The sequence below is a fragment of the Triturus cristatus genome, chromosome 6 (assembly GCF_964204655.1).
Source record: "Triturus cristatus chromosome 6, aTriCri1.1, whole genome shotgun sequence".
NCBI classification, from domain to species: domain Eukaryota; kingdom Metazoa; phylum Chordata; class Amphibia; order Caudata; family Salamandridae; genus Triturus; species Triturus cristatus.
Window position 1 is genome coordinate 562288334 of NC_140589.1, and position 17754 is coordinate 562306087.

The following is a 17754-nucleotide window of genomic DNA, read 5'->3' on the forward strand; positions in this document are numbered from 1 at the left end:
ATCAATGCAGAGCGAGAAGTAAAAAGTCTAGGTCTGGCCTCTAAAATAAGGATTCTTGTAGGAAGATGGGGAGATTACATTACATTCTCTTATCTATCTAAAATAGTGCTAACATAACATAATTTTAAGAGCACTTTCAATATGCTGCATGATTAAAAAAAATCTTAACCATACTCCCTAGGAATCTAATTCCATACAAAGGAGTTCTCTCTCCTCATTATCTGATATGGCTCATAACTTGCATTATTACACACATAGAGATATACTACAATTTGTTGAGAGACTAGCATAAAACATCATAGATATCATATTTGAAGATATTGAGCAAGCTTCCAGTGGTATTTTGTTAAATCCATTTGAGAAAAGAACACTATATGACCATTAATCTAATATGCAGCATTAAACACACAACTGACATGCATTCATAATAAATAATGTTTTATTTAGACCTAGCTGTGCACTTGATTGGAATCAAAGGAACACATACATATATACAGCCTTCACACAGCACAAGAAGGACTTGACATTGCAATGGCCCAAACCTAATCTTTCATGGCATGCAGTACCTCTGCAGTTCTTCTCCATAGTTTCGCGAAGAAGACTGACAATGGAGACACAAAGTTCAAAAGGCAAATATGATACAATAGTACAATACTGGTGAATAGGCTTAAACTAATCCTAGCATCCAATCAATGCAAAAAAGTATTCATATTTTTAAGCATAAGCTAACCATAACGAACAGAATTAATTCTGCTCCAAAGAGTACACATTTGAAAAGTTCTTGATATGCTGCATTTTTGGGATGGAGATCTCTAGTTTCAAAAATGGCTGCCATGTTCACTTGTCAGAGAAAAAAATCTTTTTTGTTGCAAACCATTCTACAGTTCATCTATTTCTCTTCACACTCTTGCCAACCAAACCAATCGAATGTGCCCTAGTATGGAAGAACACATGCAAAGCTTTGCACATATTTCAGGAGGTACATGATAATAATGTATAGAAAAATATTAGAATTGAGCCATAGGATTATACATTTAAATAGAGTATTTATGTACACAATTTCTAAGTGGAATAATTTTAATACATCAGCAAAGTGTTCTTTTAACAAAAGAAGAAAGCTATGAATGGTGTTTCACAAAATGAAGTGACCACCATACATAAAATTAACTTTTCAAAACTATGTTACCTTGAGCTGGTACACCTTGTGGAGAATACAGAAAAATACATTTGATATAAACTTATATAACACAGCTTTTCCATTTTGCAAAAAGAAACGACCAGAAACACTTTTGTCCCAAGACGCCCATTTCTACTGTGGCTATGTTCTAATCGATTTCACATTTTTCTCTGTTTGCATAAGAATCCTACACAGACTATTCTCAACAACGGCCGAATCTGACAAAAATCTTTACTCTTTCAGGTCTTTTGAATTATTTGGGTCAAGCATAAACTACAGGAGTCTTCAATCTCTGGGAACAAAACAGATATTTCATACTTTAGTGCAAATAAAAACTCACACTTAAGTAAATACAAATAGGTCATAACTAAGTCCACTGTTCATTAACTACTGTGCAAGGTAGCCCACTGTTGAAAATTTCAGTTTGAAAAGAACATACAAACATTCTCCACCAGTGTATACTGTGTACCTTACAAGTAAAACAGGAGCAATAACTTTTATATTAAGGCAACATATTTACCCTGTACACAAATGTACTAACTTAATGTTATACTATGCAGAAGCACCTGTTATGAATAGTTCTATAAATATTGTCAGTGCCATTCTGATAATAATAGCTAATCTTTGCTGAAAACAGTCATTTTTAATATGTCCTTATTATTCAAGTGATCATATTAGTAGACACGTAAAACCTATGTTAGTTAACCATAACATAAATCAATACTGGAACAAACAGCTGCCTCTAAATCAGGGCTACAATTCATCAAATGAATGCCAAAGATCAGGGAGCATATTAGGATTGAGAAAACACGGTCAATAGCATGCTCAGACTATTTGAATTAATTTTGTTTTTTAAGTTCCGCTTTCTAACATGGCTTAGTATTAGTCCATAGATTTGTAAAACACAAAGTGTAGGTCTCAACTATGGTAAACAATCATATTTTCAATATTACGTAATAAAAACAACTAAGGTTATTAAGGAGTTTATTATCGATGGCTTAATTAAAAAAAATTGAAACCTACATCAGATCCAATCAAGCACAGCTCTTCTAAGCCTTTATATCAGATCTAACTGCTGTATAAATAATTTACCTAAACTGTGATATGTCCCTGTATGGCTATGTTTAAGAAGGAATTTCAAAACATATTGAACAGATAGCATGCCACGGAGTCAAAACTTATGAATTTTGGAACCCTGAGCATGCCTTGTAAAAATATACATATCTCAACACTAAGTTCACACAGATCTTTCATTTATTTACTCCAAACAGATATATAATTCACAGAAACTAGATATGGGAAACAGTTGAAAAACATTCATAGTTAGAATAACAGTATATTCTGAGAACAGTCATGAGCGCTACACAGAATAACTAAAGTGTGCTACAAATACACAAATAACACATTTTGCCTTTGGTGCTAAAAAGAATATGGCATGCTCCTTATGAAGAAAGGCATAGATTTGATGGGGACATATTCCCTCGATTTTTCAGTTTATAAAAAAAGATTTTGCACAAGCAAAATTATGTCCTAATAATGCAGTAGCACCTTCAAGTCATTCCTGGATCTCTTGCATTTAATACAAAAACAGCAGCCACATTGGGAAGAAATCAAGCACCCATGAAATACAGCAACAAGCAGAATACAAAAAAGTATGGACAGAAAATGGAACAAGAAGCACATTCTTAGTCTAGAATATATGTCCAAATAAAAGGACTGTAATGCCATTTATGTTGTTACAGATATGTTTTGTCACTAGTCAGCTTGAACGAATATTATTAGCCCAATACATTTCATTACGCTTTTTTTACTGATAGTAATTGAACACTAGAGATCTTGCTTGCACTTTCTTGCTCTGGACTGCTATAACAATCTTGTATAGAAAATGTATTAGATCCATTAACTAGAATTACTTCGGTTGAACAATGAATATAAAAAGAAATATCCTCTTCTACTGAAGTACCCAGATCACCCCATCACTTCCACCTCCTATCCACCCATCAACCTTCAATATAACAGTATCACCAACTGCAACCACATTACATCAAAATCTTGAAAAGATGAAGCTTTTCAGATTACTTGGGTGAATAGGTTAGGAAACTTACAACTTCTCTAATCATTGGCCATCCTAAGCAAAGAAGAATGCAGAAATTACTTATTTTCCCACTGCCCTAGTCTCCACAGAAATATCATCAGAAACCAAAAAAGATAGCAGAACTATAAAAAAAAAACTCCTTGTTGCTAACATTTGCATGATTTGTGTTAATGTATTATCTTTTATGAAGCAAAAGATGTGTTTTTCTTTTTGTATGCACTCTGCGGACAATAACAATTTGAATACAGTATAGAGCCTGGGTGCATGCATTTCTAAAATTGTTATTTTCAAGTAGTACTTTGTTCTCATTCTAGGGCTACCAATTTTGTTACATACAAGACACAGAATACCATGAGTTAGGTGATCTGTCTAGCTGAATGATCACTTGGATAATTAGGAGAAATGTAAATTCTTGACATGTGCCAAGATACAAAGCAGGGGTAGAACAACAAGAGGTCAACTCTGCCTCTCTGTTTATAGGAGGAAAATAAGCACTTTTTTTAATTAATCCCTATACTTAGTTTAAAAACATGTATACATTATGGATAGGATTGCAGAAATATAATTGTGGTCTAGAAAATCCAGATTATGAATACAGTTATTTATGGATTGTGCATTACAAGAAAACCCTTGCATAACAGCATTGGTCTTATAAAGCTGGTGCAAGGTAAGGAATAACCAGTGGCTAGAACAAGCTTGCCACTGGGTCACAAGTAACAGCTCTGGCGTGCAGAGCTGGCAACAAGTCATCAAATTCACAAGACAGTGGCTTGTCAACCCACTGTGCATTTAGGTTTTTAGGATACCCACAAACAATATCTATTAAAAACATTTACACAAGATACAGGTCAGTGTATATTATCACATTGTTGGGTATCCTGAAATCCTGACTAAATTGTTCTTTTGGGGAGTAGAAGAGACTAGCCATGTTACTCCATTGGGTAGTAAAGAAAATTATTTTGCTAATAAAGGTGAGATAACAGGAGATTAGGTAAATCAGTAGCTCAATAATGTTGAACCAAACATTTGAGTTTATAGTAAGAACAAAGGGCTTTAAACTAAAGACACTTTTTGGATACTAAATTAAATCCTGCCTACACAGCTGTCTCAGAAGGGTTTAGGTCACACAATCCAGTCTTCAGTCGATACATAAATCATATGTTTGCTTGTGGATTTCCGCAGTTTACATATGGATTTTTTCATGTTTTAGATGAAGGTTCAGTACCTTAGTAATCCAGCACCAACCTCAGTCGTCAGAGGCTGCAAATCAGGGGGCTCTACTTCATCTGTTCTTGCCTCTAGTGAAGTCAAGAGTGCAGTAGTGTAACAGGATTTCAAGATATCACAAAGTATTAGTATGTGGGGGAAGGTACATGATGAGGGTTTTGTGCGCTCCATCAACAAACACCACTGTAGTCCTTTACTTTGTGATATCTTGCAATATCCTAAAACACTACTACACAGATAATGAAAACAGGTTGCTGCAAGATAATGCCAGTAGCACTAGTTCTAGAGCTCATTCAACTATACTTACTTTGCGGAGCCTTGACAGCATCGTTTTAGGCCACAGTGGCTAAAAACATTCATTGGACTAATTACGTTACACATCTTACATTCATTGGTGGTTTAGGTTTGTATAATAAACATGTTAAATATTGACTTGGAGGTGGTTCCATTTGAACAGACCTGAACTAATGTCGACACTGTAATAACTGGGGATTAGCTAAATCCAATGAAAGCTCCCGATGATCAAACACTCAGATTTGTCAAATATCTGTAATTGCTTATCAACATTTTTCCCCCCATCACAAGTCTACATTTCTTTGGACTTTTACTTATCAAGGCAAAGAACTTGTAAACAGAAATAAAGAATGGAACTCCTCATCTATTTTAGTATGCTCAGATTTGCAAACAGCGGTGCCTTTATGCCTTTAGTGCAATTAGAAAAGTACAAACAAATCAAAGATGGTGCTAGGCGTTCTCGTATGAAAATGCCCCCAACCACATAAGCATAGCTATATAGGAGTGGAGAAGAAACCGAAAAGGTTCAAAAGCTACCAGTAGGTTTCCTAGAAATTACTGACATGGGTATTCACTAATTTAAACTAATGAGTCTGTGCCTAGGGTTCGAAAGCTAGTAACTGCTTCAGAAGTAACATTAATTGAGGCATGACCATAAGAAATATGTCCCTGCAAATTCAGCAGATGCTTCCAGCATCTAATCCTTCCAGTTGTGCAACTGCCATAAATATTCAACCGACACAACTTTCAGACAGACAACCAACCTATCTGTAAACATACTCAACACGTACTACCAGTATCAAATATTTCCTAGGAGCTGAAACGGATAGTCGAGCACAGCCGACCAAGCCAACATGTGTTCAATGTTTTGATGAGACAAAGCATGACATAGCAGTATAATAAGTTAATTACAAAATAAATTATTAAATAAAGAGCAGGATTAACAAGTTCACTTACTATATGCATGCTTGCCTCCAAAATAACTAAATTCTTGTCAGACTACAAGAAACATTGCAATACTAAAATAATTTACTACACACCTTTATTACATTTATGCACGTGTTGCCTACACACGTTGAAAATGTTAAAGAGACCGTACAAAATATGTAAACACCTAAACTAAAAGACTACAGTTAAATCAGTGCTGTTTGTGTTCCCTTGCAAATTAAATAGAAACCTAAAATAAGTTCTGTGACAACAGAAAAAACTTGAATGCGTCTTTTTGTATGTTATAAATCAACTCAGGTTTCAATAGTGCCAACAGCAATAAAGGCCAATATTAATTTATTCTCGTTTTGCTTTTCCCTTTTTCTTCTTTTTTCCATTTTCCACTAAGACTTTGTTCTCTGGTTTGAATGCTCCATTCAACACGGCTCCATTTGTTGCTACTTTTCCTGCCTTCGAAGATGCCTTGGGTTCCTTGTATGTCCGGTAATAGAAGTTGACAAAGAGGACGATAAAGGTAATAGCATAAACAATGAGAGCCCAGTGCATCCATTTTGGGAAGGGGCAATCGATGTACAGAGAAAGGGCTGTGTGGCCAATTGTGACGTGGAACTGGATCTGAAAAACAAGAAAGCAGAACACATTCATTAAGCTTTGTCAATTTATCGGGAAGCTTGACACTTTAGGGAAGCAGCTATGATGATGCCTGCTCTGATGCACAACTAACTCTTCTGCCCATTTGGGCATGCACGACACGTTAAAATTCCCTGTGCCTCACACTGCACACAAAAATAAGTCTCCATGCTGTCTTCAAAGGACCTGTACTCTACCTACCCTGCCCAACACAACACACATGTCATGTTCCCCACTTCCCACCATGCATTCCCTGTTCCCCTGCCTAGTAGGCAAACCGCTTTCTCTGGCTCCCTGATCTTCTGCTCTGTACTGCCACACTCTCTGCAGGAATTGCTGGTCAGTCTGCAGGTGTCTGAAGTTTGAAGAAATGTGTTTAATTTAAAAGTGGGAGTTGTGCAATACGAGAGGAAGGGTAGTTCTGTGGCAACTCCCCCGAAGCTGTTACAACGCATGCGTAGTAATGCATGTATGGATGGCGGGAGTCGAGGAGGCAGCAATGACGAATTGCAGTTAGGAGGAGGCCAGAAAGCCGGCGTGGTGGAAGGAGAACAGGTGACAACAGCATCGAAGGAGGGGCTCCGGGCACCCACCGAGGAGAGAGAGGTAAAAGGGACTGTTTAATTTTGTAGCGTTTGTGTTTGAGGAGTAGTGTTTTTAGTTTAAGGGTAGTGTTTGTTTGTAGGTATAGGAGTGGGGGATGGGGGAGGGTCGTGCAGGGGTTAGTATTTTAAGGATTAGTGTAGTGTTGTGGTGTTTGTGTAGGGTAGTGTTATGGGGGTCGTGCAGGGTAGTGTTTAAGTGTAGGGAGCGGATTGGGGTAGGGGCAGGGTCGTGCTTGGGGTTTTGTTTTAGGGTTTAGGGTAGTGTAGTAGTGTTTGTTTAGGGTAGTGGTTTAGGGTAGTGTCAGGGGGTCGTGTAGGGAAGTGTTTGCGTGTAGGGGCAGGACTGGGAGTAGGGGCAGGGTCGTGCTTAGGGTAGTGTTTTAGGGTTTAGAGTAGTGTTGTAGTGTTTGTGTTGTGCAGGGTAGTGTTTTAGGGTTTAGGGTAGTGTCAGGGGGTCATGTAGGGAAGTGTTTGCGTGTAGGGGATGGCTTGGGGGTAGGGGCATGGTCGTGCTGGGGGTAGTGTTTTAGAATTAAGGGTAGTCTAGAAGTGTTTGTGTAGTGTAGGGTAGGGTTTTAGGGTTTAGGGTAGTGTTAGGGGTTGTGCAGGGTAGTGTTTAACTGAAGGGGACGGGGTAGGGTCATGCTGGGGGTAGTGTTTTAGGGTTTAGGGTAGTGTTATAGTGTTTGTGTAGTGTAGGGTACTGTTGTAGGGTTTAGGGTAGTGTTGGGGGTCCTGCAGGGTAGTGTTTGGGAGTAGGCACAGGACTGGGGCACAGGGCAGTGTCGTGCTGGGGGTAGTGTTTTAGGATTTAGGGTAGTGTCGTGGTGTTAGTGTAGTGTAGGTTACTGTTTTAGTAGTTAGTGTAGTGTCGGGGAGTGGTGATGGGTAGTGAATGAGTGTAGGGACCGGAGTGGGGGAATGCGTATGTTCGTGCAGAGGGTAGTGATTTAGGGTTTAGGGTAGTGTAGTGGTGTTTCAGTAGTGTAGGATAGTGTAAAAAAGGGGTTAAATGTCTTTTTTTAATATGACACGTTATTCCGCGTACCAATTTTATTACTAGGCAAGTTTTTACTTTGTATACATTAACACTTTCAATGTAATGGTATACCAACTAAAAACTTGCATAGTAACGGTTATTGCTAAGTAATAACCGCGTAGTAATGGCAAGCGAAGTAATGGCATGCGAAATAACGTGTCATATTCGCTCCAGTCTCCTGCCAATACTGTTGTAAATTCCCTTTTGACAGTCCTTTGTTTATCTGACTGTTGGTATTTCACCGAATAACAGGTTGGATCCATATGAAACGGTTCTTCATTAAGTTATCCTCTTTTTACTATGCATGCAGTACACAAACTGAAAGCTTCAATATTATAGGATGTGAATTCATAAGAGGACAATCCTTCAGAACACATTTATTCCAGACTCCGTTTCACCAATGGTTCTTTAATGAACTTTGCTCAGGGAGAAAAACGGTCTTTATATTGTGTAATGAACAGCATCTCTAGCACGTTTTTGTCTTGCCTTCTTTCTTTCTCGCTTTCTTTCTTAAAAGGCAAAAGGCTGGCAGAACACCTGACTTTGTTAGGTCTGTGTAAGCCAAAACCTTTTGGTTCTACTAAAATGATATGTAGAACATAGTTACTTATAGGTGTTTTCAGTCACATATTTTCCATTCATATGTGATTGCTTCATTCTAATTTTGCTTCCACCCACTCAAGCATGCATCAATGGGAAACAAGTCAGCTTACTTTAATCATCGGCTGACTTCACTATGAACTACGGCATGCTGCCCTTTCGCAAGGAGAACATCCCCACACAAAGTACTTCCCTACAGTGCTAGATTGATGAAGGCTTCGCTCATGGATGGTAGGGCGGAAAGGGTGCAGCTAGACCACATGGTGCAAGCGGAGGCACAAGTTGAAATCAGCAAGAAGGTGTACAGAAGGAGCAAGGGGACCATGCAAAGAGCAGGGAGCAAGATTACTACGCCCACAGGAAACAGGTGCAGCACAGGCTGTAGAAGTGAGCACTATACACACAAGCAAAACTGGCAGCACATGGCATCATCTGAGAAAGCTTCCCCCGTTCACACACAACAGGCATCACATAAAATGGTAATTCTGTTAATATTCCAGGTACCACTTCTGGGAATGTCTCTAACATGGACAACTTTTACAAGATGCAAAGGCCCTTGTCACCGATATTAAAATGTAATAATTTCTTTCCTCTACAACAGAAAAAGAACATTTGCAGGAATCCACAAGGCAAGCAGCCCTACCTGCAGCCTTTTATTAAGATTACATCAGGGAAAGTGCAACTAGTGTGGTCACCCTAAGGAAAAAGTAATTTTAGCCTCCCACTCATAATATCTACTACATGCTTTATCTCCCCCAACATCTCTCTCAACAACTTGCATATCGGTTATGCTCCTTTATATGTAATGGAAACCAATATTTCCCAGTGCTATGCTGTCTTTTTGGGGGCAGATCCTGGAGGTGAGAGTGTTGACCACCTCTGTCTGAACTCTTATGTCCAAGTCTGTATCACCACTTGATGGGACAGCTGTCATGGGTCAGTGCTTCAATGGAATCAGGTATCTGGGGGCCAGCTAAGGGTGCAATAACTGGTACCAATGGACTGCATCTAACTATTGTGTGGGTATGTGTGACTGGAGTAATTCCTGTGGAGCAGGAGGGGAAGGTACTCTATTGGAAGATGAGTGGAAGATGCACTCAAGTCTTGTCTGACGTTGATGAAGGTAGTGCTCCAGGCTCCCCAGGGTCTGATTTGCTGCCATCTTTGAGGCGATCATGGGTCTCCCAATGGAACTAGATAGCATTGGCTTAACCAGGGCCACAACCAGACACTGATGCTGTAGATGTCCTCATGGCGGTGAATGAATGTGGTCTAGGGAAGAATACCCTGTACTTAATTTGGTGGTTGCCGGTGGGAGCACTTAGTTATGGGGACCGGCACTTATTTTTTGCAACAGATATTTTCCGAGGGAAACAAACACACAGATTGGCAAGAGAAAAAGTAGAAACCTGCAAATGCGAGATTGAGGGACAGGGAATGTCTGGTAGGAGATTAAAGAGTCATGCGCTGGATTTTAGACCACAAGCCTTGATATTCACAGAGCCAACATTTAATTGAACTGGCTGCGGGCTTGGTTGAGCAAAGGTTTGGGCACTGGCACTCTTTAATTTACTGATTAAGCACTGCACTCAGCACACCCCACAAGAAGCAGCACTTTTCAGTGGTCTCGAGAGCAAGCTGGGCAAAAAAATGGCAGAGACATTGTTAAATTGAGATAAGCAGTATTTTCTTCACCACAAACATGTAAATGAAAATGGGGCGTTGCCAAAAGAGCAGCAATGATTTTCCTTCAGAGGAGCTGATGAAAGGACAGAAGAAGATGCTGGTGGCCTTACAGAGCATTTTGAAAAATCTGAATAAGATGAAGATCATAGTCATAGTGGAAGAAATCAGTTCGGAGACAATGAAAATGAATGACAATGTCTACAGCTGAAGCCTTGATGACCTCAATGGATTCCGGATAACAGTAGGATGAGAGACAAGAAGAGTTTGAGAAGACAGAGCTGCAGAGGCTGGCAGCACTTCAGCAGGGTGCAACTTGGGTCATGCTATAACTTGAGAGTAAAACTGAGGTACTGGATAATGTGAAAAGTGCTGCAAATGTCTATGATATATTGCTCCCATTTAAAGTTTCTGATGAGAATCTTACAGAAGTAATGCAGTCGTTATTCACAGCTCATTTGGCTTCCTCGGGTCCACCAAGTTTCTCTGGTTAGGAAAGCCTATTGGCTCATCGCTATAGTGTCCAGACCTTCGACTAACCCGTGAGAAGATACTGTATTCAACATACTTGGAGACTGAATTGTGCAGTGCTATCATGATACACAAGAGGAAGCCAAAGAAGAGTTCTTTCAGTATAACACTCGAATTTGCCAGGTAAAGGATACAAATATGGGTCAGTCCAAAGGGTCCCCTCTTTTGCGCCTGTGTGACCTCTTGGAGTCCCTTTGCTTGGACGAGGCCCACTTTGAGGACTTTCTAGTCAATGCCTAGGTGGATGGGATTTGCCACAGCCCCTGGAAGAGGGAAGGCATCACTTACCTTGGTGCTCGGCCTGCGCCATTAAGAGTTTTGCCTTGTGTTCTTTGACGACCATAAGCATATTTGTCACAATGCCTGGAGTCATGCTGCACTCTGAGACACCATCAGTAGAGGTGTGGATCCAAGAGCAACCTCTTCTTGCCACAGGAGTTGCTAACATGTAAAGCTTGACAACTCTGGTATAGGTATCTCAACAGCACTTATAATTTATTTTTACTATAAAATGCTCTATGAGAGCAACTTCATATCCACTCTACTGCTTGGGGAAAATGTAACTGTCATTAGGGAGCTAGGGAGGCACTTTTTTCTGGATCCCTGTAGTTATCCAGTAACTTTATATTGAGACCTCCCTCTTACTCATGAGATTGAGTCCACCCTGGTAGTACCATCTTACCAGGGTGGGGTGAGGAAGCCTATGATGAAGCATGCCACATTACGTGGGTGAGGCTTCCCCATAACGAAAAACTGAATCTGGTCATTCCACCTAGGGTTATTTAATATAGAACACTGTGTTCTTCTGCACACTCTTGATACACTGTACTCTTTAGCATTAGATGCATTCACGTTTTGGAGGATGTATGGTGTCTTTTCATCTTTTCATCTCATGTGTTTGTATAAAACCCACAACTGAACAAAGAGAAAGGTGATCAGCAACAACCAAAACTTTGCTTTCAGGGTCACATGTAGCAGTCTACCACAGAAAAAGTTGGAAATCAGGAGACTCTGGAGACCAAATTCAGGGTAAATCCCTCTCTCCTCCCAAAATAAAAGGCATGTTTGCTGAGCTGAAGACTTGCATCAAAGGTATTGGCACTAAAATGGACGCACATCTGGATGACATCCAGTATCTGCGCATAGAGCTCCAAGAGGCTCCATGTAGAGGTTGTAATTAACAAGGTCAGTAAAGAACCCTGGGGGACTCTATAGGTGACAAGGCTCTTTTAGAACCTGGAGATGTCCAAGTGAAGAAACTGGTGTTGCTGTAAAGGTAGGAGAAGAAACAGTGAAAGACACCTTGTGTGAATCTTATTTGAGACTGGGGTCATCTTAGGAGGGCATTGTTGATCTGTGAATTAGCGGTCTCCGCGCTGCAGTGCTTTAAAGCCAGACTGAGCACAATATGGTTAGTACTAATGTGATGATGTACCTGAATAAAGACTACTTTTTCAACGAGTTTGCCGATGAATGGTGGTGAGTAATGGGCCGGTAGTATTTCTCGTAATATTCTGCTCATTCGAGGTAGGCAACTAATTTGATTCAGAGCAAGTTTCCTCATGCACAAAGTAATTACATCCCCCAATAGGACATCTGTTAATGTGCAAGGCAGTATTGATGTCTTTAAGGAGACGCTAATTAATGTCAAAGGGGCCAATTTATTGCCTAGGGGGTATGTATACTCTGTCACAACAGAGTTTACATACTACCAAAATGAAGGTCCGCTCATCAAACCTAAGGTCCACCCGCTTTTAAGTTTGATCAAAGCAGGGACTACTCCCTCTCTCCCATTCTTAAACCCCTCCGAAGACCCAGTGGAGTGAAGGCCATCGGAGGGAGACCTAATTTCACCCACCTATTATAGATGGATGAATTTAGAGAATTTTACATTCCAAAAAAGAAAATTCCATTTCAGGATTTATTTCTTTTTTTAAATAAAAAATAAAACAGTTTGGTGCAGGCCTTCATTATGTTGATGGAACCCTGCAGCAAACTGTAAACAGCATAGTCTGGAACCAAGGTTTACTATGGTAAGGTATTGCAGAATGCAGATTGCACAGCAATACTATGGAGTAAGCTTCCACTATTTATAATAGGCAGGAACTCATTTGAAAATGGTGGGGTACCAGAATGTTCATATTTTTTCGTGTATATTCCAGTTAGACTCCATAAAGTGTTCATTCGTCATCTCAGAAGTTGATCTAGGCTTGAGCACAGTCTAGAGTCAGTTGGGCCACACTAGTGCAACCCTATGAGAACAGTCTGGGAGTGAGAGCTTCTGGAACTACTACCTAATAGAACAGACTTATTATGTCGGTTATTGGTTTTCTGAACAGTTGGTCATGCTGCACATACAGATGGAAAGCACAGTGGCCTCTCCTGCCGAGGTCTCAAGATATTAGTTGGGCAAGACCCAGAACCCCAAAGTTTAGAGAAACGTTAGTGTATGGTGGAGAAGCAATGAAAACAAATTGCGAAGGAGCTCTGGCTAATCATAACAAATTTCCCCTTTTTGCCTTGAATATATTCATGGAGTACCAGTGAGGCCTGAGACACGATATCACAGACTCATGAGCAGGCTAAACACAAAACAGGTGGTAGACTTTTTTTGATGAAGACTGATACATACCCCTGGATCATTTTAAAGGAAAGGGTGGACAAGGAAGGGTAGACGTTTTCCAATGCTGTCGAATTTAACATGAAATCAAGCCCATACAGCTCAGATTTAAACATAGCCAGCTCCCCCTCCCCCCCCCGCCACCCCCCCCCCCCCCCAGCCCGCTGGTTGTCCTTGAGGGGGCTAGTGGTATGAAAAGGAGGGAAGAGTGGTTTCCACACTATAAAAAACTTATGATGGAAGCTGTTGATAACAAAAGCAGAATTAGGTGGGAGATTGCAACTGAGCGCCCCCCCCCCCCCAATAAATGACCAGAGGCAAGAATTACATACACAACCTTAATTAACAGCCGATAATTACAGGTATAAACTGCTACATTTTATGAATCACCGTGAGCTATACCACACGTTTAAGAGGCTGCAGACAATGTATCTTCACAGATTTTGCGGCTGCCCTAAATGTGTAGATACTATAATGTCATAACCCACATTGGATCTTTAAGGGTGAAGGTAGGGATCACTCCTTAGAGATATACAGAGCACATATGTAGCATGTTTGTCAAGTAGGAAGTAAGAGACAGTTTTTAATCATTTGAAAATATTTAATTTAGACCTGTTTAGGTGAAAATAACCAGGCCTTAGTCGGTAGCCAGCTTGCACTGTCATCGATTCATATTCTTAAAGAAATGTGTTTTTATTTTACATGAACAAGCCTTCCCACATGCAGGTTTCTCAGTGTTATTTTCCATTTCATAAAATAATTTTAAATACAGCCTCAGTTGTAATCTCTGCTTATAAAGTAAATAATGATGTAATTAATTTGCTTTCATCGAGAGCAAGCCATGTCCAGGATTGTCTTGTCTATGTAATAATTCAAGGTTTTTTGCTTAAGGCTCTGCATGGGCCATTCATTGCTTGAATGTATTGCATTCATTGGTTATGAAGTGCACAGACTCAATTATAGTCCATTGATTAATACTTAAATCATTCTGAACTTTATCTGAGCAGACCCTACGTCGGTCAGTCTTTTGATTTATTCTTAGACTTTCAATGATCTTCTATTGAGGCAAACTGTTGAACTCAATGCTTACAGAGACAATGTAAATTGACTGGGAACTCTGTGTATGAGTCGAGATGGAGCTAGCAGAGGAGGAGAAAATTGAGGGTAGAAGGTCGATGAAGGGGCGCATTGTTTCTGACTGATGATAAATTAGCAAAATGGAAATATGTTATTGGTATGTATTGCTTTCTTTCTGTTCGATGAGTACAGTACTAAACATGATAATGGTGCATTTCTGCTAGCGCAATGCTTCCATCTAAAAGTTGCATGTCTTTAAAACCTGTAACAAATTACCCATAACTAAAAACATATAAAGAAAGCAGATATTGGCCCACCAATACTGCCACAGAAACTGATTTTGTTTAGACGCACATATGTGCACAAGCAAATTGTACTCAATCACAGTGAAGTGAGCCGATGGCTGAACTGGGCTAAAACATTGCCTGAGGCTGTGAATGACAATGTTTAGGAGAAAGAGAGAGAAATTAGGAGACAGAGAGAGAGAAAAAGAGAAAGAGCAAGAGAGAGAAAAAGAGAAAGAGAGAGAAAAAGAGAAAGAGAGAGAAAAAGAAAGAGAAAGAGAAAGAGAAAAAGAGAGCGAGTGTGAGTGTGAAAAAAATAGATTAAAAAAGTAAAATGAAAACTATCCTCCTTATACACGGATTTCTCTCGCACATCAAGTCAAGATTAGAAACAATGACCAAATCAAACTGGCTTTAAAGCAATCAGTATATATGACAGGGTTAGCAGCAATGACCTGTTGAGGAGCTTTGTGGGGGAATCTGTGTGCATTTGAGGTCGGAATACGGACTTGTGCAAAATAGCCCAACATCTTTTTTGACATTCCTGTCTTTTTAATATGTTGAATTCTAGGACTGTCAATTCTGCTTTTAATGTTGTTACTGTGCACTACTGTACTATGACACTGCACTATTTGCCTCTCTATTCTACACCAGTGGACTCTACCGCACCCTACTATGCACCACTGCACTCTTCGCAACTACACTATACACTTCTCCACGCCACTCCACTCTGCAAAACTGCACTCTACGCCACTACTCTATACCACTCAACTCTACCCTGCGCCACTCCACTTCACTCTACTCTGAAACAATCTACTCTATGCCACTGCATGCCACCGCACTTTACGCCACTCTTCTCCACACCACTGCAATCAGCGCTGTGCAACTCTATGCTACTACACTCTAACCTGCACTACTCCACTCTACTCTGAAATAATCTACTCTACGCTACTCCAATCGACGCCACTCCAATCAAAGCTGCTCGACGCTACTGTACTCTACTCTAAACCTCTGCACTCTAGGCCAATTCACTCTACACCACTTTACTCAAAACAAATGCACCAAAGCCAACTACTGTGCACCATTTCACTTTATGCCACTATACTCTACAACATTCTACTCTATGGCACTGCATGCTACATCACTCTACACCATTGCACTCTATTGCACTGAACTCTAAGCAACTCTACTTGAATCTGCACCATTGTACTCTACATCACTGCTCTCTCCACCACTCTACTATGCACCACTCTAAAACACTGCACTCTATGCTTTGGCACTGCACCACTCTATGCCAATGCACTCTACATCACTCCACTCATGGCTCTGCTCCCTTCTGCACTCTACCCTGCACCACTCTACTCTATGCCACTTCATTCTATGTCACTCTACTCTGAAACACTGGTCTCTTCACCGCTGACCTCTACTATGCTCTACTGTGCATCGCTCCACTCTATGTCACTCTACGCCACTGCACTCGCTGCCATTGAACTCTATGCTCCTCTACTCTGCACCACTTTACTATACACCACTCTAAGCCAATACACTTCACACCACTCTAATCTACTGTGCTCCACTGCCCTTTATTACAATGCACCATACACCACTCCAGTATAGACCACTACACAGCACTGCAGTCTACACCAATGCACTCTGCACAACTACTCTATACCACTCCACACCACTTTACTCTACTCTGAAACAATCTACTCTACGCCACTACATTCTAAGCCACTGCAGTCTACGCTATGCCACTGTACTCTAAACCACTGCACACTATGACAATGCACACTACATTACTTTACTCAAAGCCAAAGCACCCTATACTACTGCAGCAGCTACTTTGCACCACAGCACGTTACGCCACTATACACTACAACGTTCTACTCTATGCCACTGCACTCTACGGCCACTGCATGCTATGTCACTCTCCACCACTGCACTCTATGCCACTCTATTCTACTCTGTAACACTCTAAGACACTGTACTCTCCGACCCCACTCTGACACTCTACTCTGCATGACTGCACTCTATGCCACTGCGCTCCATGCCACAGTAGTCTGCACCACTCAACTCTACGCCACTTCACTCTACTCCACTCCACTCTGTGCCACTGCAATCTACTCTGCACCACTATACTCTATGCCGCATCACTCTCAGCTACTGTAAGTAAATGTACGCTATGCCAATGCACTCTACATTACTTTACTCAAAACCAATGCACTCTACACCAATCTACTTTGCCCCACTGTATTTTACGCCACTTCACTCTAGGCCACTCCACTCTGTGACCCTCTACTCCACGATACTCAACTCAATGCTGCTCAACTCCATTAAACTCTGCTCCACTGACACGTTAATCCACCCTTAGCCTCTCCACAGCACTCTACTCCACCCTTAGCCATTCTACGACCCTACTCCACTCTACGCAACTCCCTCTATGCCAATTTACTCCATCCTATTCTACGCTACTCTGCCCCACTCCACGCCATTCCACTCTACGACAGTCTACTCCGCTGTACACCACTCTACTGCACTTTATGCAACACCCTCTACACCACTCCACTCTACACGACACTGTATGCCACTCCACTCTATGACACTCTATTCAACTCTGACACAGTGCTACACTCCATGCCACTCAACTCTACACCCTTCCACTCTACTCCCTCCATGACACTCTACAGCACTTTGTTACTCCATGACACTCCACACCTCTCTACGCCTGTCATCTCTCCTGTAAGCCACTCCACTCTATAACACTCCACTGTACTCCACTTTACAACACTCCATGTCAGTCCCCTTTACCCCACTAACTTCTAGCCATGCTGAACAGCAGTCACTCTGGTGTACAGCATTGCTAAAACATATTGGCAAAGCCAATAGCTCCTGCATAGGTGAGACCTATTGTCTTTGCCAATGCTTGTTTCACTTGAAATGTGTC

At 40.8% G+C, this 17754-nt stretch overlaps 1 protein-coding gene across 1 annotated transcript in view; it reads right to left on the bottom strand.

The window, feature by feature from the left end:
- Window positions 1–421: 421 nt before the first annotated feature.
- Window positions 422–17754, bottom strand: part of ELOVL4 (ELOVL fatty acid elongase 4) — a 197683-nt gene continuing 180350 nt past the window's right edge. The window contains exon 6 of the mRNA XM_085611006.1: window positions 422–6356. Coding sequence (XP_085467132.1) covers window positions 6078–6356 — 279 coding nt within the window. The 3' untranslated portion in view covers window positions 422–6077. The remainder of the gene's footprint in view (window positions 6357–17754) is intronic.